The sequence below is a fragment of the Bos taurus genome, chromosome 18 (assembly GCF_002263795.3).
Source record: "Bos taurus isolate L1 Dominette 01449 registration number 42190680 breed Hereford chromosome 18, ARS-UCD2.0, whole genome shotgun sequence".
NCBI classification, from domain to species: Eukaryota; Metazoa; Chordata; class Mammalia; order Artiodactyla; family Bovidae; genus Bos; species Bos taurus.
The window spans coordinates 13,922,423-13,943,027 of NC_037345.1; the positions used below are offsets into that span (position 1 = coordinate 13,922,423).

A 20,605-nucleotide genomic window follows, 5' to 3' on the forward strand; every position below is an offset into this window, starting at 1 on the left:
CCACAGTGGGTGTATCACCAGGCACTGAGCCTCGCGGGTGATGCAGGGCTGAGGAGGGATGCATAGGTGTGCATGCATCAGTGCTCGGGGGTGTGCAGGCCTGCACTCTGGCGCGCACACAAGCAATGCCGCAGGAGCTGTTCCAGGTGTCACTGTGGTTGGGCTTCCGCAGGTACGCCGGGGTTTGCAGGGGAGTGTCTGCTGGTGCACAGCCGAATTCCCAACTCTGGGCCCCATGGCACCCTCTCAGGGCCCCTTCCCTGTCTGGGCCCTCGTTCCTGGTGGCTTGTGGGAGAGACCAGAGGGCCACGGGGCGTGGCTCTCTTCTCTGTGATTGTGAAGGCAGCTCCTCCTGGTGGGGTCCCGGCCCTGGCAGCTGGCTGGGCTGGAGAACAGGGCTCACCATGGGTTCTGGGCGCGGAAGCTCGCTGTCGGCTGGTGCTGATCACACGCTGCTGGGGATGTGTTATCAGGCCCACGGTGTGGAGGTGTCTTTGGGCCCGTTAGTCTGCACTGCCTTGTCATGAGGGAGTTCAAGGCTCCTTCCAGGGAGTACGTTTTGTGGGCAGATGCGTGGTGCTCAGGTATGTCAGAGTCCAGAGGAGGCGCTGCAGCCTGGGCATCACCCCCCGGGACTGCCAGCCTGCTGTGGCCAGGAGCCCTTGGTCGAATGCTGACATGGTGGGTGCTGAGGCCTCTACAGGGCGAGACTCGGGGACAGACACCCGGGCATCGCCTCCTCGAGGGCACTGTGAGGTCAGGACCTGCTGAGGCTGCCCTAAGGCTACCCCTGGGACTCTCTGGGCACCAAGGGTTGTGACAGGCACATGAGAACAGCTCCATCCTCCCCAGGTGGCCTGTGGGTGGCTGACCAGCCTGGCTGTGTCCAAGAGGGGAGAACATAGCTGCCACCAGCCCCGCTCCCAGGGCTGGAGGCTGAACTGGGGCTGGGACACGGGCCCAATGACCCCAGAACCCCATGTATCCCAGACACGACGTGCTGGCAGCTCCGGGGTGGCAGGGGGAGAAAGCGACAGGTCCTGGATGGGGGCAGGGTGGCCAGCCCCGGAGGAGTCAGCAGTGATGACTGCCGGGGGCAGGGGAGGTCGTGGCGGAGTGAGGTGCTGGGCTGGTGGGGGGAGGACGCAGGGCAGCGTCTGCACCTGTCTTCTGGAGCCGGGCGGTCCCCACGCTGCCCCTGCTGGCTCCAGGCCCTGGGTGACCTGCCAGGGCCACCCCGAGGCTCCCCTACCTGCACACGGGGGCCTGAATCCCAGCCCCTCAGCCTCCTGCAGGAGGGGGACTTCAGCCACACGCTTCCTTTCCCTCCAGCCCTGGGGAAGCTGATGCTGGGCCTGGGTGGCCCCCGGATCATGTCACAGCCTCTTTTGGAAGGTAGCAGGAAGGACGGGCTGGCAGGTGGCATCTGTGGCCAGTGGGGGGCGGGGTGCTGGTGGCTCCTGAGGAAGGCTTTCTATAGCGGCTGAGCCCCAGGCAGGACGGTCCTCTCGTGGAGGCCTCTGCTTGTCAGCCCTGCCATGGTCAGCGGGAGCCTCACCTTCTCCTGAGGGGCAAGGTCCAGGGCACAGGTAGGGGAGGCAGGCAGGGACAGCTCAGCAGCGCACCAGGACCCTGACCACACGGGGTTCTCGTCGCGTTTTAAAGGCCTGTGGTGACTTGGAAACAGCAGGGGGCTCCTGGCATTGATGTTGGCCTGAGACCACCGTCCCTGGATGGATGTCTGAGAGGAGGGCTGGCTCCTGGGCTGGAGTGAGGGCACATGCTGAGGGCACAGCCTAGCAGGCTGCCTGGGGAGGCTGTGGGAGCCTCAAAGGTGGAACTCCTTGGGAAGGACACGTGACCGCAGGCCTGCAGCAGAGGATGGCCTCCTGACCCCACTCCAGCCCTCTGCTGTTAATGTTTGCTGAAAGAAACGCACTGGTCAGGCCGCTTGAGATGCTTTGAAACGTTTTATTTAAATTTATTTTTTTTTTTTTAAAGACAGCAATAATTTACTCCAGGAACCAAACGAAGGTGCCAGTGAGCATTTTCTGGCCTGACCAGCCACTGCCCCGGCCCCGCGTTCTGCCACCCTTGGGGATGGCCCTGCCTGGGCCGGGAGGCTGTCAGCTTCAGAACAGTGACTGCGGGGCTGAGGCCGGGACCCAGGCGGGGGGCCAGGAGCAGACCCAGCTGCCTCCGCAAGTGGCCAGACATTGGGATTTCTTCTGGCTGTTATCACAGGGCCCCTGGGGAACGGCGAGGTGACCTGGGCAAGTAGTCACCTTGGTCCCCAGGCACAGCCGTTGTCCCGTCTCTCCCTTCCTTCCCCCACCTATCCCACAACCGTTCATTTTTGATTGTTTTTTTTAAAAAATATAATTTTGTAAATGTTCCATAAAAATACTATTGTTCCTAGTCAAACACAGATATTGCAATATGAAGGGTAACTGCTCTGTCTTTGCTCTAGAAAATGTGAAAAGGTCATCACACCGGATAATATAGAAAAGTGCGGAACCTCTAGGTATCACAAAAGCCAGTACCGAGCGCGCGAGTGGGAAGCGTTGCCAGGTGCTGGGCTGGGCCCCTGCGTGTCCCTGCTGGGTGGAGGGGCCTGAAGGGTCCTCTTGGCAGGGAGGACAGCATGGCTTTGAGACACGGACAGGGGCCGCACTCGCCACCCCACGAGGCCATGTGCTCAGCCCGAGCACCGAGGAGCCAGCAGCGCTCAGCAGGAGCGCAGGTGGTGGGGACGTGGCCTCTCCTCTGGCAGCAATGCGGTTCTGCCCGGCCCTCGAGGCGCCTTCCCAGGCGGGTTTGGGCGCAGGAGCTGGCGGGCTCTGTCCTTGGAGGTGGGAAGGCTCAGCCGGTGGTGGCACCGTCAGTTCTCGGAGAGAGACAGGGCCAGGGCGGCCTGGAAGGCAGCCTCCTCGTCGATGCTATAGTCCTGGAAGACGGGACGGAGCTGGGCGGGACGCGTGGTCACTCAGGGCCACCCCTGCCCGGTCACCTCAGACAGACTGGAGTGCAGTCCCCCCGCCCTGCCGCTGTTCAGCCTCACAGTCACGGGTCCTGGGCACCTCATGGCAACTAGTAGGGGATGGTCTGGCTGCCCTGAGGACACTGCGCCCAGTGACGGAGGGCTGGACAGACTGTGCGCGGTGGACGCGAGGAACGAAAGCTGTCCTTTCCCCCCAGATTCAAGGACGGCAGGGTGGGGGAAACCAGCACCCCCGTGTTTCTACCATCAGGACCAGGTGCGGGCAGAGTGGAGGCGGGAGCCTACAAGGCTGGGTGCCCGCAGGCTGGCAGGGGACGGGAAGAGCAGACCTCGGGGCGCACAGGAGGGGAGCGTCTGCAGGCGGGATGTGGCTCTTTCCCAGTGGGCACTGGAGGGGCCTGTCCCCAAGGAGGGTCTGTGTCCCCAGGCCTCAGTGCAAACCCGGGGAGACGGTCCCCCTGCGATGGCGCCTCCCCCAGAGGACCCCCCGAGTGAGGAGAGCTGGTTGGCCCGTGGGTGAGAGGCCCACTCTGCACAGCCCAGGGTCCCCAGGCCTCTGCTGGCCCTGCAGACCCACCCACCACCAGCGCTGGGAGGGCAGGGGGGGGCGGGTCACCCACCACAAAGGTGTCGTAGGAGAACTTGTGCCTGTGCAGCAGGTGTTGCAGGAAGTTGGCGCTCTTGTAGCTGGGGTCACCCCAGGGCATGGCCGAGCAGATGGGACATACCTGGGACAGAGCCGGGGGTGGGGGGTGAGCCCACGGGGCCTGGGAGGCTGTGCGTGCGGGGAGCAGGGTCTGGGGCGCAGGCAGGCTTACCACGCGGTTGGGGTCGCTGCGGTGGTTGTCCACGCAGTGCTTCACCAGCTCCTGCTGGTCCAGGTTGCGGGCGCCACAGTAAGGGCAAGCGAAGGTGGACCTATTGGGGACGGCGCTGGGGCGGGGGCGAGGGGTGAGTGGCGCTGCCCCTCTTCCTACGGCCTAGCCGGCTCGCCCTCCCCCGCACTGTGGGCCCTGTGGTCGTGGAGCCCGTCCTCCTCTGCACATTCCACCAGGACCTCCCACCTGGTAACTCCCAGTCTCTCCTTCCTCGACGTGGCTGCCCGCCCAGAGTGGTGTCTGTCTGGCCCCAGCCTAAGGACTGCGCTCCCATTAGGGGGTGACAGGTAGGCCAGGCCAGGCCCTCCTGGGTCCCCACCTGCAGGGGTTGAGGCCCTTCAGAGCCCTCCCACCTCCTCAGGGTTGAGCCACGCTGCCCATCCTGTGACGTAGGCCAGAAACTGCCCCAGAGGATGACCTGCGCGGGGCCTACCTGGGGATGGGCTGGGACGTGGGCACCACGGGGACGAACTTGGGACAGTTGGCCATCTGCTCCTGGACCTTCATGCAGGAGGACACGTGCACTCTCATCTTGGCCAGCGTCACCTGGGAAGAGAGAGGGGAGGGTCGGGGCGGGGGCTGAGGCCCTGGCTACTGACACCCCGGCCAGCACCGTGGCTGGAGAAGGAGGCCAGTGCACCCAGGGCTGCAGAGCCGCACCCAGAAGCAGGTGCTCACAGCTCACGCTGTGGTCATGCAGGGGGCAGGGGGCCTCCAGGGAGCAGCCCTGACGGGGCCCCTGGGGAGCTGGGAGACATGGGAGGGTTATTCGTTTAACTGGTTGATTGATTTGGCTGCTCTGGGTCTTAGTTGCCCCACTTGGGATTGTCAGCTGAGCCTTGTAGGGTCTAGTTTCCTGACCAGGGGCCAAACCCGGGCCCCCTGCATCAGGAGCGTGGAGTCTTGGCCACTGGACCACCAGGGAAGTCCCATGGGAGGGTATTTACTTGTGAAAAGTTACCCCTCATAACGGGAGCCAGCAGACAAAATTCTAGGCAGTCAGATGTGCTGAAAACTCCTTACTAAGAAGCAGAAAAGCTAATGTGACACAGCCTTCTCAATCACCAGGTTGCCCGCTCCGGCCAGAGGTGGAACCGGCTCAACAGGGCAGGGCAGGGCGCACTGGCTGCCCGGGGCAGGCAGGAATGAGTGGAGAGAAAGAGGCCCGGGCAGCACTCCCAGGTGGCACAAACGGGAACCTCCAGGAGCGCCCACCCAGAGCCTGCGGTACAGGGGGAGGGCCTCTTGACACCGGCCTGGCCCCCCTCTGCCCAGGGCTGGGGACACTGCATGAGGCCTGCCCCTCTGATCCCACCTGTGTGGAAAGAACCACGACACAGACCGAGCGCGGGGGCACCTCATGCTGCTCCTGGGCTGGGAGGGAGGGGCGCGAGAGCCTGAAGGAGGCCCCTGGACATTCAGACCTGTGACCCTGAGGACAGAGCAACCAGGGCCACTTCCTACTGTGGTAACTCAGGAGAGTTAACCTGTTAACCTGAGCAATGGCGGAATCTGAAAACCTCACTTCACGTTTTGCTCCCAGGCTGGGTCCCTTGAGAGCTGGTACACCTGCCTGCAGGAACAGCAGGTGTCGGGCGGACTGGGGGGGCTCGGGTGCTGGAGGGATGGTGGGCCTGGGCCTGCCTCAGTCACCGCCTGCAGCGTGAGGGTCACTGGGGTGTTAGGCTGCATCTAGGGCGGGCTCAGCTCAGCCCCCATCCCCGCATTGGCCACAGCCCAGAGCCTGGGCCACGCTCGGGAAGTGAGTGGAATGGTAGGTTGCTCAACAGGACTGGGGGGTGGCCTGCACCTGGTTCCCCCATGCACCCGCCAGGAGCCCAGCCAATACCTTCTTACTGCAGCCTCGGCAGGGCGCCTTGTAGGACGCGAGCTGCTTCTCCACGTGGGCAGCCTTGTCCACCTTCTTGGGGTCAAAGGGCAGGCGGCACAGCGGGCACAGCGGGGACGGCACCTGCAGGCAGGGCTGGAGGCACTCCCCACAGAACCTGCAGGGGGGACACGGGCCTGAGGGCTGCGCACCCCTACGTCAGCAGGTGCTTCTGTGCGGGGCCTGAGGGCGGAGTGGGCACTGTCTGGCTGAAAGATGACCACTGTCCCTGCCCCATCATGGGCTCCTGAGCTGCAGCCATGACCCCCTGTCCTGTGCTGGCTCCCAGACTTGGTCCCAGCAAGAGCACTGGCTGCGGGAGGGCCAGGGCCCACCCTGCCCATCTCACTGCCACGGGTGATGACAACACCTCGGGGGCTCCAGGACAGCGTGGGAGACCCAGGAGGCCCTCCACCCACTAAGTCTGGGGGTAAAATCACTAACCCCCAGTGCTGAGAGGAAACCACAGGGCCCCAGGGCCCAGCACTCACTGGACTGAGCAGGGCCAAGGCTGGCCAGGAAGCGTCACCAGTCTTGGGACATGCCCTGTCCCCAGGCAAGCAGGGCTCAGGCCCTGAGCAGAGGCAGGGTGGCAGAGGGGCTGTGCCCAGGTGCCCAGGCTCCTCTCGGCTCTGAGCTCTTAGCCACGTCTCTGGAGGTCCCATGTCCTACACCCTCAGGTGCTTGGCCACAGCAGCTCGTGTTCACAACCAGCCCTGTGCTGTGGAAGAGCACACGCCGCAGGTCAAACATTCTCAGCTGGGAGACAAGAGGGACTGAGAGCCTGATCTCAGGACCAGCTTGGTCTGGCCTTGTAGGAAGTGCTGAGGGGTCTGCTCAGCAGAGACTGGGGCCTCGTCCACAGCCCACAAGCTCAGCCCCGCAAGAAAGGTGGCAGCTTGGCGGCCTGCACAAACCCTGCTGGGCACTGGGGTTTGTACTGTTCCCCACGGGTCAGGCAGGTGGGGCTGCGGGCATTTCTAGGGGCCCAGCTGAGCGCAGGGTCCCCATCCTTCTGCCTCAGACTTTCACCTCTTCTCAGGAAGAGGCACCTCAGGCGATCCAGAGGCCCTTCTCCTGCATGCTGGCTTCCGTGCAGCCACCTCTGTGTGCTTTCAGTGAGGGATGTGTCCCCTGAGCCACAAGCAGCTGGAGGAAGCTTGCAGAGCGCCAGGCTGAGGGTGTACTCAGGACAAACCGGTCTTGGGTCAGGGGAGGGGTGCCTGGTAGGGATGGGAGGCAGGGAAGCTGCAGTTCCAGAAGCAGGATGAGCCCCGCCTGACCCGCCCGCCACACTGCCAGCTCATCTTACTCCCTAAGGAGCCGGGGGCAGAAGGAGGTGCAGCACGGCCCCTGCCCTCGCAGGTGCACGGAGGCCTGGTTAGGGGGTGGGGGCGCGGCCCGTCAGCTGGCCGGAGCCTCTTCTGCGTGGGCCCATCGCTCAAGTGCTGCCCCCACTGGTGAACCCCTGCACAGACACAGGGGAGCCACCTGGGACCCTGAGAGGCCACTGAGCCTGTGGACAGAAGCCTTGCAAACTGAGCAGAGAAGCCCGCCCCAGGCTGGTAAATGCTCAGCAGTCCCGGGTCTCTGCAGGCACTGGACCACGGGCGCTGGGGGCTGTGGCCACAGAAGGGGCCTCAGTGACAGGGTGAGAGGCTGGCCTGGCCCAGTAGCCTGAGCTCCAGCCTCGGCTTTGCTGAACGCCTGGGGATTGCCCTCGGCTGCCCCGATCTCCTTTCCCTTGTGCTGGAAGAGTAACAGCACCTGTCTCCCAGGGCTCTGCAAGCAGGGAGGACTCAGAAAATGTCTGTTACCACCATTCTCTACACATCTCCTGACGCATAAGTGTGCCAGTTTTCTACAACTTCTGTTCATTAACAGACTGCACGTGGGGACACTTAAGCGGGGGACAATGTGACGGCACTGACCGGAGAGGGCGACAGAAGAGGCACAGTGGCTGGAGGCAGCCCAGGCAGAACTCTGGCCCGAATACACTGGCACTAGGGGAGGCTTTGTCAGAGCATTAGAAACAGGAGGTGGCTTCTGGTTCCAGATGCGGCTTACTGCCCAGGGCATCCCCTGAGTGTGACAGATTACTGGCTTATCTGGGGACTTCCTGGGAGCGCTTTCACAGTCTCCACCGAGGAGCCCCCTTGCCTCTGGGCTCCTGCTGGAAAGCCCTCCCTATGACCTGCCCCTTCTGTCGGGTGCTAGAGCAGGAGTCCAGGCCCAGGCAGGGCTGCTGTCACCTCCAGAAAACCTATTTTGTGGAAGGAAACTGCTTAGTTAGGTAGCTGTGGGGTGAGGCAGATAACCAGACCACCAGCAGACTTTTTAAAAGGAAAGGTGTGTCTTTAAATCTTTCATGTTCGTTTGTGCTGCTGCTGCTGCTGCTGCTAAGTCGCTTCAGTCATGTCCGACTCTGTGCGACCCCATAGACGGCAGCCCACCAGGCTCCCCCGTCCCTGGGATTCTCCAGGCAAGAACACTGGAGTGGGTTGCCATTTCCTCCTCCAATGCATGAAAGTGAAAAGTGAAAATGAAGTCGCTCAGTCGTGTCCGACTCTTTGCGACCCCATGGACTGCAGCCCACCAGGCTCCTCCGTCCATGGGATTTTCCAGGCAAGAGTACTGGAGTGGGGTGCCATTGCCTTCTCCTGTTTGTTTGCACACACGCCTTCAAAACATCGGACAAGAAACTTATAGAAAGTAGGCAGCAGAGATAACCAGCCAGGAAGTTTACATCAGCAGTAGGGTCAGGAAGGAAATATTTCTAAGGCAGAAGCTAAAGAAGAGGCTGCTGCAGGACCAGCTCAGGAACAGGAGCAGAGGAGTCTGATTCTGCCGAGAAAAGTGTGGGGAGAGGGTATTAGAGAAGAATATGCTTTCACAGCAGTTTGTGTAGTTCTGTATTCTAAAAAGACTTATTTGGGAAAAAAGGCTTGTGTCTAGGGCTGGGTGAGTGTTGATAGAAATCCTAAGCCCAGGAAAGGCTTTCTAAAATTGGGCCCCAAGACAAGCTCTGCAGCTGTCTCAACGATTGGCTGGAAGAAGCTGAACACACTGTGACAACACCCACTGATGTGTGTTGATGAGAGAGGTGCTGTTCAAAGGCTGCCCCTGCCAAAATGTCACAAATGGCATGAAAAAGTGAGGTGCAGCGCCTTCAGGACTCGTCAGCAACGCTCCCCCAGGATGCGCAGGTGGGTGTCTGTGCCGTGTGTGTGTGTGTGTGTGTGTGTGTGTGTGTCTGTGCCGTGTGTGTGTGTGTCTGTGTGTCTGTGCCGTGTATGTGTGTGTATGTGTGTGTGTGTGTGTGTGTGTGTGTGTGTGTGTGTGTGTGTAGGCTTCCCGACTCCTGACACCGTCCTGCAGCACAAGGATACACAGCATACACACCTAGCAGTTCCAGTTCCCTCTCTGCATCAAGAACCTCCTGGGCCAGCTGCCTTTGTTTGCAAAATGTTCTGGGGCCTCCTACTATCCTGGGTGCACCTTGGCCCCACCTCCTCAGCAGCTCTGCGGGCAGCCAAGCCCTCCTGTCCCCTCTCCCACCCTGCTATTTTCACTCAAGAGCTGTGTTATTCAGCCTTCTGGAGAGTTGGAGACCACACACTCTGATCTCAGGCCCCTCCCAATCAGGCTGGCAGCTCCCAGAAGACAGGAGTGCAGCTCTCTGCTGGGAGAAGAGCTACATCCTCAGGTTTGTGTTCCGGAAACAACTGGCCCTGGCGCAGCTTGAAACCCTAGCAATGTGTGTGGCATGTGGTCCACCGAGGGCCAGCCTGCCTGACTGCTCAGTGACCCATGGTGACCCAAGTTCTCCATCAAAACAAAACAGCACCAGACTCCAAGAAAGCCTTTGTCCAAACTTTAGGGAACTCCTCTCCTCTGCAGTCACGACAAGCTGACAGCAGATCCAAAAAATAGTTGACAGCAAAAGCCACAAAGCATTTATTTACAATTGCCCACCCCAGTCTCCATTAGACCAGAGGGAAGGCGACCGGCACAGAGGTCGCACCCGCTGCCCTTTGAGTTCCCAGGGAGGCCCGCCGAGGCCGTCAGCGGCTCCTGGCACACGAGACCGGGCAGAGCTGCAGGTCGGCCCTGTCTGCCGACGGGGTGATCGGGGTCGAGCGCCCGGGGCGGGCGGGCAGGACGCTGGGCTGAGGCGGATGGACGTGCCCAGAGGGCAGAAACGGCGCTGCGCGTGGAACCCCTCGCCCCGCAAGTTCTCGCGCGCTGGGACTGCGCTGGGGTGGCCTCAGACCTCCCCACGGCGGCGCCCGACCCCGCGGCCTCCCGGAGGCCAGCGCACTCACGTGTGGCCGCAGCTGCCGATGGCCACGGGCCGGTGGTAGACTTCCAAGCAGATAGGGCAGCTGTACTGCGCCTCCAGGGCGCTGTCGCCGCCAGCGGGCCCGCCCGGCGGCTGTCGCTGCTGAGCCGAGCCCACCAGGCTGCGGAACATCGCCATCCCGGGGCCCGGCCAGCCGCCGCCGCCCCTGTCCCGGCTCGGCCTGCGCGTCACGGCCGCGCCGGCGCCGAGTTGACATCAGAAGGCGCGCCCGCCCCCAGCTCTAGAGTCACGGCTGCGCCGGCGTCGTGTTGACGTCATAGAGAGCGACCGCCCCTCGCGGCGGCGCCTAGGTGACGTATCAGGATGCGCCCCGCCTCTGCCGTCGAAGCTGTCTGCTAAGCGACACAGCGCAGCCATGTGCGAGATGTCTGAGGAGTACCGGGAGTCCGCCCCCAAAGGGCCGCCGCCGCCACGGCTTGGGTAAAAGTTGGGCAGCTGCACCCGCCACTTCCTTTCCGATCCTCCGGCAGGCGGCGAGCCCTGCCCCGAGGGCCAGCCCGTACGCGCTTTGCGCTCAGTCTCGGGGGCCACGCTCCGGGAAGCCCGGAGACCGCCCAGGGCGGGTCCTGGGAGTCCAGGAATCTCTGGTGTGGGGTGGACCTCGCTCCTCAGCATCCGGGGAGTGCCTGGCAAGCCCGTGGTAAACACTTGGCGCGCTCGCACCTCTAATTTTTGTAGCCAGTGGAATGGTTCCGCCTCTGACCAAGCTGTCCTTACTTGGCGAGGAAAGTCGACCTGCCGGCCGCTTCTGCACTCTGGTTCCAGTTCTCCCCTCCAGCGCCTCCCAGAGCTAGCTGTCTCTTTTCTCGTGCCAGTCCTAAGAGACAGAGCCCACTGAGCTGGCTTTGACGAACTGAAATCCCCTTAGGGCCCTGGTATTTCCTCAGCGGGGTAGTCTGGAGAAGAATACTAGGTCCGGTCTGTGAGGTGCAGGCTCCTTCCTCCCCACCCCGACCCCCACCACGGTCTCTCTGGTACAACAGCTTGGGATGAGAAACCGGCTGCCGCCTCCCTGAAGCCCCTGAGCGCATGTAATCAGTGTCCTGGTCTCTCTTCTCCCAATGCCTCAGAACTGGGGATCAGAAGTGTGTGAAGTGCAAGGAAGGCCTGCCTGTGGTGGTGATCCGGGCTGGAGACGCCTTCTGCAGGTGAGGCCTGGAGGTGGGAGGTGACCCGGCACACACAGTCTCAGTAACCAGGACTGCCTCCATTTCTGCGGCTTTATTTCTTGCTTTTGAAAGCATTTTACTCCTAATGTCCAGGGGTGGGTGAGTGTGTGTGTATGGCTGTGGGTGTCGGTTTTTGTGTGAGTGCGTTCTCCCAGGTGTGCATCAGGAGGCAGGAAGGTCCGAGTGGCGCTTACAGAGAGTTGGGAGCGAAGGTGAAGAGGAGTGTGGTGCAGGCGAGAAGAGCTCCTCAGGGCAGCTGGAACGTATTCAGGGGCAGCTTGGAGCACCCTGGGCTCTCTGGCAGGCGCTCTGTGTGTTGCCTGTATTACTTGTGAGAGAGGGATGAAAGGGGGAGTTCTAACCTCCCAGCTGTGGGGGCATCTCTGGGGATTTTTTGTTTTATTTATTTGGCTCTATCAGGTCTTATTTGAGACATGTGGGATCTAGTTTCTTGACCAGGGATGGACCCCAGGCCCCTGCATTGGGAGCACAGACTCTTAGCCACTGGACCACCTGGGGCAATCCATGGGGGGACCTCTGGACAGGAGCAGGGGCTGATCCCTGGTCCCAGAGAGGCCTAGCATGTTCCGTCTGATCTGAAGCTGTCTATGGCCCTGTCACGTTGGCCATGAATCATAACTTTCAGTGTCTGGTCATGTTTATGGGATCCGTGGGTCCACAGGGGTCAGGCTCGTCACCTGCTTTATGAAATTTAGGTGACGTGACATGCATGGCAAACAAACACGTTGAATTATTTGACCAGCTCACATTTTTAAATTGGTCTCCCAAAGTATCAGACTCTACTTGTTAAGTTTCTGAAAAAGAAGCTAAAGGAATAGAATAAGTTGTTTTCTCCCAAACTTTCTCACAGTTGCCCATTTTTGCGGGGCTGGGTAGATTTGCTGTGTGCTGTCAGGAAATATGTTTTAGATACGAAAGTCACTGCTTTAACCACATAAGAGCATCTGGAAATGACGGTCTCTCCAGTCTGCTTGGAGAGCTCCCCGATGAAGAGGAGAGAGGCCACAGCGACTCCTTCTGGGCCCAGGGCTCCCCTCCCCTGCTCGCTTAGTCTGGAAAGAGGTGATAGGCTGATCTTCCAGGTTGCAGATTTTGGCAGTCTGGGTTTTGAGCAAGTTCCTCATTGGTGGAGAAGGTCAGCATGTAGGAAGCCCTTGCCTTGCCTGACCAGAGGGAGAACGTGGTTTCTGGGGCCTCATGGTGCTGTGGGGGGCACGGCTGTGGCAGCTGCAGGGTCCTCTCTGCCACTGTGATCATCCGTGTCTGCCCAAGGAACCTCCCGGGGCCCTGACCTTCCAGGAGCCACCCCGTGGCGGATCCCCTGGGGTCCCTGGAGCCTCAGTGTTCTGCTGTTGAGTTACTGTCCACAATGCCTCCATGGGGTGTTTGGTCAGCTATTCATAAGCAGGGCCTGCTCTGTGTTGGGGGCTGTTGTGACACTAGATCGTCTGACCAGCAAGAAGTAAATGCTGTGGGGCACAGCCCCAGGCTTGGCTGCTGTCTGGGGCAGCGCTGCTCACCTCTGCTCAGGTCCCTCTGCTTGGGTCCCTCTGCTTGGACCCCTCTGCTTGGACCCCTCTGCTCCACCTGCCTGCCTTCTGGGTTGCTGGGGAGGGAGCTTGCTTTCTCTCTGCTTGTCTCTCTTCTCTCTTTCTTCTCTTTCCTCCCTTCTTTCCCCTTTTTCCTTTCTGTCTCTTTCTCTTCCTTTTTCCTTTCTTTACTTGCATTTTTTTTTTCTCGTTTCTACCCTCATACATCTTTGGGTGCAGCTCTTACTGTCAAGACATTGCTTTAAGGGTGGAAGTTGCTAAAAGAAAGTGTAACCTGGTGGACTCTCAGGCTGTGCCTGCGAGGTGTTGGTGGGTGGCCTGGGCTGTGTTGCCGCGGCTGCCAGTGTCTGTGTTGCAGGGACTGTTTCAAGGCGTTGTACGTGCACAAGTTCAGAGCCATGCTGGGGAAGAGCAGGCTGATCTTCCCAGGAGAGAAGGTAGGCTGTGGCGCCCCCCTCGCAGGCGGCCCGTCCCAGCCGCATCGTGCCAGCCCCTCCTACGGGCGCACACCCGGACTCCTGGGGGACTCACGTCTGGAGACATCCCTGGGCGGAGTAGGGGGCCATGTTGGAGGTGCGGTGCCCCCAGTGATGTTCCTTCTTCCGCAGGTGCTCTTGGCGTGGTCTGGGGGGCCTTCGTCCAGCTCCATGGTCTGGCAGGTCCTTGAGGTATGTCTCCACACCATCCTCCTGCCACGCCTAGCCAGGATCCAGTGTGGGGGGCTGACACCAAGGGACTCTTGCTTGGGGCTGGAGAGAAAGGTCCTATTCCCAGCCAGGATGCTCGGGGCTCCTAGATGCGGGCACGTGGACGCTGGCCCTGGAGTGGTATGGGGAGTGCCCAGCCATGTCTGGGTTTAGTGCCCTGTCCCTTTGCTCGAATGCAGACATGTGTTGCTGGACAGCACCAGGCACCAGGGTGGCACCAGGGCAAAGCGCCCCTCAAGGCGTCCAGGGGCGTTCCCCTGGTCCAGGGACGGTGTCAGAACAAGACAGTAAAGCAAGAGCAGGTGCCCCAGGGACCTGAGGGCTTGGGGGTTCAGGGTGGCTTCCTTGAGCAGTTTAAAGGGGGGCTTGGAGAGGCAGGGTCAGGGTCTCAGGGGTTCAGTGGAGAGACAAGGGGCATGGGGGCTGTGCTGGCCCATCCACAGGCCTACTTTGGGCACTGGAGGCAGTGGGACTCCTGGTAGCCCTGGGGCACTTGGGAGGCCTTGACTCGCGTGGCACATACCTGTACCCCTGCGCACCCTCTAAGGGACGGTGGTGTGGCCTGTACCAGGGCTTCCCGGAGGCGGCACTTCTGCGCTTGGTTTTCTGCCCTTGCCTCCTGGTCTCCTCAACCTGGCCAGAGGGGGTGAGACCAGCCCCCTCCCCACCCTCGCCTGGCGGTGCTCTTCCCCATGACCAGAGATGCCTTGCTGTCATGGTCTCTTCTTGCTCTGAGTGGTCTGAAGGGCTTGGCAGGGGCTTCTCGGGTGTTGCCAGGAGGCACAGACAGGCTTTGAGAGCGGGTTTTGCTTGGAGGGGGACAGAGGTACCCCAGGGAGTGCCACTCTGAAGCACGCTGGGCTGTGCCTCTGCCCTGTGGGCCTGCGTGGAGTCCGGCACAGCACAGGGGACACTGCTGCCCTCTCCTGGGGCCCTTGGTCTGGAAGGAGCAGAGTCTGCAGCAAAGTGCCTGGTGGCTTCTGGCCTTGGAGCTGAGGCCCTGTCACATCTCCCCAGGGCCTGAGTCGAGATTCTGCCAAGAGGCTGCGTTTCGTGCCAGGGGTTGTCTACATTGATGGTACGTCTCCTCCTGGGCCCTGGTGTTCAGATGGGCCTGCTGACTGCTGGCGCTGTGCCCATAGGAAGCCCTCCTGGGGGCGTTTCTCTGGAGACAGTGAGCGTGTTCGGCAGACAGCACTGCTGCTGTCCTAAGTCTCAGACCATCCAGGGTTGGGCAGAAACGTCTACTGAGTGTCCACCACGGGGTCCAGGGCACTGAGTGAGAAGGGCGAGTTCATTGCCTGAGGGGACCTGCCCTTCCGGCCTCCACCCCATCCCCAGAGAACTCACCAGCCACTCTGAAAATGCCCCCCGAGGAGACAGGTCAGCATTCAGAGACTGCTGCCCCCACAGGGCTGTTGGTCCTGACCACTGCCCACATCTCTTGAAGCCTGACTCTCTTTTTCTGCCTGCGGGTCTCAGAGGGAGCCGCCTGCGGCCAGAGCCCCGAGGACAGAGCGAGAACTCTGGCGGAGGTGAAGCTGGCCCTGCAGACCACTGGCTTCCCATGGCATGCTGTGGCCTTGGAGGAGGTGGGCGGGCCGTCCCTGTTCGAGGGCCTGGGGGCGAGCACTGGGTGCCTGAGGGGCACGGTCTGCTTCCCCCACGTTGGGTGGGTCTCACAGCTCTGCCCTCCTGCAGGTGTTCAGCCTGCCACCCTCTGCACTGCGCTGCTCTGCCCAGGAGGCAGCGGGGACGGAGGGAGCCTACAAGGCAGCCGTGGACAGCTTCCTGCAGCAGCAGCATGCACTGGGCACCAACGGGGTAGAGCGGCAGAGCCAGCACTGTGCCCAGGACCCCCAGAGCCCCACTGGGCCACCCACGACCGCCCAGACCCAGGCACTGTCCAGGTTGTTTGACTCAGTGAAGACGCTGACGGCCAAGGAGGAGCTTCTGCAGACCCTGCGGTGAGTCTGTCTCGCCCTGCCCCCCGAGTTCTGGGCCTGTCTCCCTGCGCTCCTGAGACCTCCCGCCTCGATCCACAGGACCCACTTGATTCTCCATGTGGCCCGGAACCACGGCTACTCCAAGGTCATGACGGGGGACAGCTGCACCCGCCTGGCCATCAAGCTTATGACCAGCCTGGCACTGGGGAGAGGGGCCTTCCTTGCCTGGGACACGGTGCGCCTGCAAGCTGCCCAGGGGTCACCCAGGAGGCGGGCAGAGGTCGGGACCCCCCAGCAGGCAGGGACAGCCGAGTATAGTGAGGAACACTGTCCCCCTCACCACCCCCAGGGCTTCTCAGACGAGCGACATGGTGACGTGGTAGTGGTACGGCCCATGCGTGAGCACACGCTGAAGGAGGTTGCCTTCTACAACCGTCTGTTTGCCGTGCCCTCCATCTGCACGCCGGCCCTGGACACCAAGGTGGGCAGCGTGCATGCCCCTTGTCGTAGTGGAACCCGCGTGGGGCATCCCTGTGCTCCCGGAGTGGGGGTTTGTGGGGGTGGGGTGAGGGGCAGGACGGGCTCTGTCAGGGTGCCTGATTGAACGGGGGGGCGCTCTAGAAGTGGGGCGCCTGGTTTGCTGCACAGCAGACTCTCAGGGCTGATGCTGTGAAGTCCGGGGTCCACGCTCCTCTCAGGTGGGGCCCCTCCCACAGCTGCCCCCTTGTCTCACTGCCCCAGGCACCCGAGAAGGCCAGCATCCACCGGCTGATGGAGGCCTTCATCCTCAGGCTGCAGGCCCAGTTCCCCTCCACGGTCAGCACCGTGTACAGGTGGGTGCGTGTAGGCACTGGGGGTGGGGGCGCTGGGGGGGTGGAGCCCCCGGCCAGCAGTGTCTTAGAGCCCTGTTCCCACCCCAGGACAAGCGAGAAGCTGGTCAAGGCCCCCAGGGCTGGCTGTGCCGCCGGCCCCCGCTGCCTGCTCTGCATGTGCACGCTGGACGTCGACACTGCTGGTCTGTCCTCACCCGTGCGGTGCTGGGGCGGAGCACCCGCGAGTGCTCTTGGGGTTTTGTGGCCCCCGAGGTCCCCTCAGCTCCTCTCTGTTTGCAGATAGCGCCACGGCTTTTGGGGCTCAGACCTCACATCTCCCCCAGATGCAGACCCCTGTCACACAGGCTAGGGCGGCTGCCGGGCCCTGCTGCTGTGCCGGAATGGGTGGGGCCCCCGGCTGCTGCAAGAGGTGAGTCCCTGCCTCGACCTGTCGTGCCCCCCACCCTGCTGTGGTCGGTACCTCGTGGTTGCACAGTGTGGGTGCGCCCTGGGGTCCTCACTGAGGACCAGGCCAGGCGCTCAGTCCAGCGTGCTCTGCAGGGAGGACCCCCGGGCCCAGGTCATGGAGCAGCTGTGCTACGGCTGCCGAGTGAACATGAAGGACTTGGTGAGCGGCCACCTCTCTCCCGGGTGAGGGACAGGTGGGCACTGGCCAGCCTCGTGCCTTTCAGCCCCTCGCCTGTGCTAACGCTCTGTTGCAGCCCTCCTTGGAGCTCTTGCCACCCTATATCCTGTCCGAGGCCCAGCTCCGCAGCCAGAGGTACTGCCTGTTCTGCTGGGGAAGGGAGCATAGGAGGGGTCCTTCTGGGTGTCCGTTCCTACCATGCAGTTCCCCCAGGGCCACAGCCGAGCAGGAGATCCGGGAGTACCTGCTGGGGGACAGCGAAGACGAGGCCGGGACTGGCGAGAGCTGAGCTCGCGGACCAGCACCTGGGACAAGAGACCCCCCGGGAGCAAGAAGGCAGGCAAGGCTGGGCAGTCGGCATGTGATTGCCCCTTTGTATAAATAAAAACGTTTTAATTAGAAAACTACAGTACGCATGGGGGTGGGGGACAACATGAAGGGCCAGCAGTCCTGCGCCGAGCGGGCCGCGGCTTCCTGTGACAGCAGCATCAGGCTGGGGCCTCGACTCCACCCATGGTGGCTCTATTCCTTGTCGCGCGTCCACTTGATCATGGTCTCGGGTGAGCGGTACAGGAAGATGAGCTTGGCGTAGAGCTCCTCCTCCAGCTCCAGCTCCCGCGTCTCCCGCACCAGGAAGATGTCCTGGCATAGCTTGAGGATGCGGTCCACGCAAGGCAGCTCCTCAAACATGATGGAGTGCGAGATCTCGCTGAAGAAGCCGCGCACGAACTTGCCGATGACCAGCACGATGGACACGTACAGCCCCATGATGCTGGGGGCAGGTGGGAGGGCAAGTGAGCCTCGGGGCTGCTGCTGGCCTGCACCCTGCTCCAACCTGCCCCCCAGCACCACCACACTCACCCATAGCCGGCCAGGAAGCCCAGGCTGGGCGGGCTGACCTTGTCACTGAAGATGACCATGGGCAGTAGGTTGCAGTTGGCCTGGCAGTCCTGCAGCTCAATGACCCACCACTCGAGGAAGCCAGCTGCCCCTGTGCCCACACGCTCCCTGCGCAGCTGGATACGCACGCCGAGATAGTCAGCCTCCTCGTCTAGGTGGGAACCGGGAGGTGTCAGGGCCCCCGGCTGTCCAGGGCCACGGCCACAGCCAGCACCCCCACCCAGAACCCCTGCCCCGCTCACTGGGCTGCAGCTGCTTCACGGGGTTGGCTTCAGGCCCACTGGGGGCACGGATGTACTTGGGGAAGAGGTGGGGGATGACCCTGTGGGGAGAAGTGGTGAGTCAGGCCTGGTCCAGCCCTCCTGTGGCCTCCACGCCCGGTCCCCCCACCCACTCACACGGACTGGTCCGAGGTGCCTTCCAGCAGGCTGGCCAGCTGCCGCCGGGCAGTGCTGTTAGGGGCCAGGTCCAGGGTGTGCTTCTCGTTGGTGTACTCCACGCTGCCGCCCTTGGCCAGGTCCCTACAGCGGGGGCACAGTGTGACCTGGTGGGGTGTGTGACCCTTTGAGGTTGCCCTCTGCCCAGGACGCACCTCTGAAGTTCCAGGTGAAGGGTGGGGTGCCCCCCCGGACGCACCTCTGGAAGTTCCAGGTGAAGCGCAGGGTGATGTCGGCCGTGCCGTTATACAGCTCCCGCTTCATCTGTGCCCGGCTTGGCGGGCTGATGCGCCACAGTGCCCCGGAGCTGCCCTCGATGTGCACTGTGACGATATCCTCAGGGCTGTACTGGCTGATGAACTGCATGGCCAGCTGGGTGCAGGGCAGCATCTCAGTGGGGAGCAGCCGGACCCTCCCTCCCACCACAGGCAGACGCACGGGGGGCCACTCACTGGGTGGGGGTCAAACTGCTTGGACAGCTCCTCGTAGGCGTGGTGCGTGAAGGGCACGATGGATGGCTGCTGGGCGCTCATGGTGAACAGGGGCTGGTGGTGGGGACATGGTGACCTGGCGCCCGGAGAGGCCCCCCAGCCCCGCCACAGCAGCAACGTGCAGCCAGACCCCCTTATGATGCTCACCTCATAGCCGCCCAGCTTGAGGGTGACGGTGACGTCGATGGGCTGGTTGACGACGCCGACCACAGAGCGCACCAGGGACATGAAGAGCAGCGGGAACCAGATGATGGCCACGAGGAACAGGATGATGAGGCCGCCCATGCCGTACTTGACAATCTTTTTCTTCTTCTGCCCCTTGGGCTGCGGGTATTTCTGGGGGTGGGGGGTAAACACAGGTCACCCACCTGGCCCTGTGCCAGCCCCTGACAGCAGGCATCGTGGTCTCAGGCTCCCCTGTGACCCCACAAAGTCAAGCCTTGACTATACATTGAAACTGAAGCCATAGCGGTGAAGACAGATGACCAGGGAGTAGAGCCCAAAGCCAGAACCAGACCCTCACCTTGAGGCCGTGGGGAAGGAAAGCCTTTGCCACAGAGGGTACTGGTCACCCACATCCTTGACAAAGATGAACTCATGGGAGACCTAAAGCAGTAGATGCTTTCAGGGCAGATCTGCCTGATAAGGGTCTGACTTCCGGGATGCATAAGGAACCCTCACAATGACCAAAAACCACCCAAGTAAGAACCAGAGAGAAACCTGGACACTGTCTCTCCAAAGACAACGATACACAGGTGACCAACAAGCACAGGGAAAGATGCTTGATGGGAAACAGAAGTCAGCAGGTGAAACAGAAGGAGAAGCACAGTGCGACACCTCCCTGCCAGGGCGTGGCGCAAGCAGGCTGGCGTCCCTGCCATGCCACAGCCACAGGGCTCGGCAGGGGCCCCCAGAGACACGGTTCTTTCCTAAGCGCACACCCAGGAGATGTGAAAGGCTGTGGAGGCTTTTTTTTTTTTAGGACATATACAAGTCTTAACCACAATGGACTACTACTTAGCCTTGAGAAGAAACTGTGGTACAGCTGTATGGATAAGCTTGGACCACACTGCGCTGCGAGAAGCCAGTTGTGGAAGGCCATGCATTGTGGGTCCATGCAGCTGGCGTGACAGGAACAGGTACACCTATGTAGGGGTGGATGGGGGCCGGGGGCCAACTGCTTGTGGGGCTGAGGTTTCTGGATGATGAGTGTGGTCTTAACTGTTCTGATGTTTGTGGAGATTTGAATATACTAGAAACCATCCACCTGGTGATGTGTGAATGTTATCAATAAAACTGATGAGAAAGCACAAAAGCCCAGTTAACAGATCAGTGCTCACACTGTGACCCACAACAGTGAGCCAGGGCCCAGAGGCCAGGCCTCCTGCTCAGTGTTGGCTCTGGCCCCTCTGTGGTTGGGCCACCCCTGAGGCAGCCTCAGTCACCGTCCCCTGGGAGGAGCCCTTTCTGGCCACCAGGAGGATTTTAGGACAGTGCCCTCTCGACTTCTGCTGTGTGGGCAGTGAACCCCAGGCGGGACCCCAGTGGGGGTGAGTGGCCAGTGCCCCCTGGGGCCCCGGCACCTTCTCAGTCTCTCGGCTGCACTTGATGATGAAGATGTTGGCATAGATGTCCTCCACGCACATCCAGTTGGACAGGGACAGCGTGGTGTCCGTCCACACCCAGTCCATCACTGCCCGCAGCTCCACCAGGAATGGCACCAGCCGGAACCTGCCCAAGGTGGGGCACCATCAGGAGGGCCGGAGGGATGATGCCCCCTACCCCCAGACCAGCAC

At 61.7% G+C, this 20,605-nt stretch overlaps 3 protein-coding genes across 8 annotated transcripts in view; 1 reads left to right on the forward strand and 2 right to left on the reverse strand.

Moving 5' to 3' along the window:
* Positions 1-1,951: 1,951 nt before the first annotated feature.
* RNF166 (ring finger protein 166) lies at positions 1,952-10,285 on the reverse strand. 2 transcript variants are annotated; one of them, XM_005218712.4, is made up of 7 exons: positions 10,093-10,156; positions 6,259-6,488; positions 5,729-5,885; positions 4,313-4,425; positions 3,820-3,934; positions 3,622-3,729; positions 1,952-2,947 (listed from the first exon to the last, which is right to left on the reverse strand). In XM_005218712.4, exons 4-7 carry the CDS (start codon positions 4,408-4,410, stop codon positions 2,882-2,884), a joined length of 387 nt encoding a protein of 128 aa, XP_005218769.1. In that variant the 5' UTR covers positions 4,411-4,425; positions 5,729-5,885; positions 6,259-6,488; positions 10,093-10,156; the 3' UTR covers positions 1,952-2,881. The 2 variants fall into 2 exon arrangements, with proteins under 2 accessions (XP_005218769.1, NP_001092604.1); NM_001099134.1 differs by lacking the exon at positions 6,259-6,488 and having other exon boundaries at positions 10,093-10,285.
* On the forward strand, positions 10,037-17,385 carry CTU2 (cytosolic thiouridylase subunit 2). Its single transcript, NM_001035444.2, is given in 15 exon segments — positions 10,037-10,550; positions 11,201-11,278; positions 13,229-13,307; positions 13,479-13,538; positions 14,595-14,655; positions 15,060-15,169; positions 15,279-15,544; positions 15,623-15,758; positions 15,873-16,004; positions 16,265-16,356; positions 16,444-16,538; positions 16,636-16,765; positions 16,897-16,963; positions 17,058-17,116; positions 17,195-17,385. Coding segments are annotated over 15 exon segments (1,506 nt in total). The 5' UTR covers positions 10,037-10,485; the 3' UTR covers positions 17,271-17,385.
* PIEZO1 (piezo type mechanosensitive ion channel component 1) overlaps positions 17,354-20,605 on the reverse strand; it is a 56,107-nt gene continuing 52,855 nt past the window's right edge. For 3 of the 5 annotated variants that reach the window (XM_059877396.1, XM_059877395.1, XM_015475784.3), the window contains 8 exons: positions 20,393-20,540; positions 18,957-19,145; positions 18,771-18,863; positions 18,518-18,690; positions 18,280-18,402; positions 18,124-18,203; positions 17,843-18,032; positions 17,354-17,753 (listed from right to left, as the gene is read on the reverse strand). In XM_059877396.1, the coding sequence (XP_059733379.1) occupies positions 17,504-17,753; positions 17,843-18,032; positions 18,124-18,203; positions 18,280-18,402; positions 18,518-18,690; positions 18,771-18,863; positions 18,957-19,145; positions 20,393-20,540 (1,246 nt within the window). In that variant the 3' untranslated portion in view covers positions 17,354-17,503. Of the gene's footprint in view, positions 17,754-17,842; positions 18,033-18,123; positions 18,204-18,279; positions 18,426-18,517; positions 18,691-18,770; positions 18,864-18,956; positions 19,146-20,392; positions 20,541-20,605 lie in introns of those variants that run through there. The other 2 variants (XM_059877397.1, XM_059877398.1) reach the window with 2 other exon arrangements.

Excerpts from the sequence above, each read along its gene's own strand:
- RNF166 (NM_001099134.1), bottom strand. The coding sequence starts at position 10,247 with ATGGCGATGTTCCGCAGCCTGGTGGGCTCGGCTCAGCAGCGACAGCCG. Across the intron at positions 3,935-4,312 it reads ACGTCCCAGCCCATCCCCAG|CGCCGTCCCCAATAGGTCCA; the intron begins GTAGGCCCCGCG and ends CCCCCGCCCCAG. Across the intron at positions 2,948-3,621 it reads TCTCCTACGACACCTTTGTG|GACTATAGCATCGACGAGGA; the intron begins GTGGGTGACCCG and ends CCCGTCTTCCAG.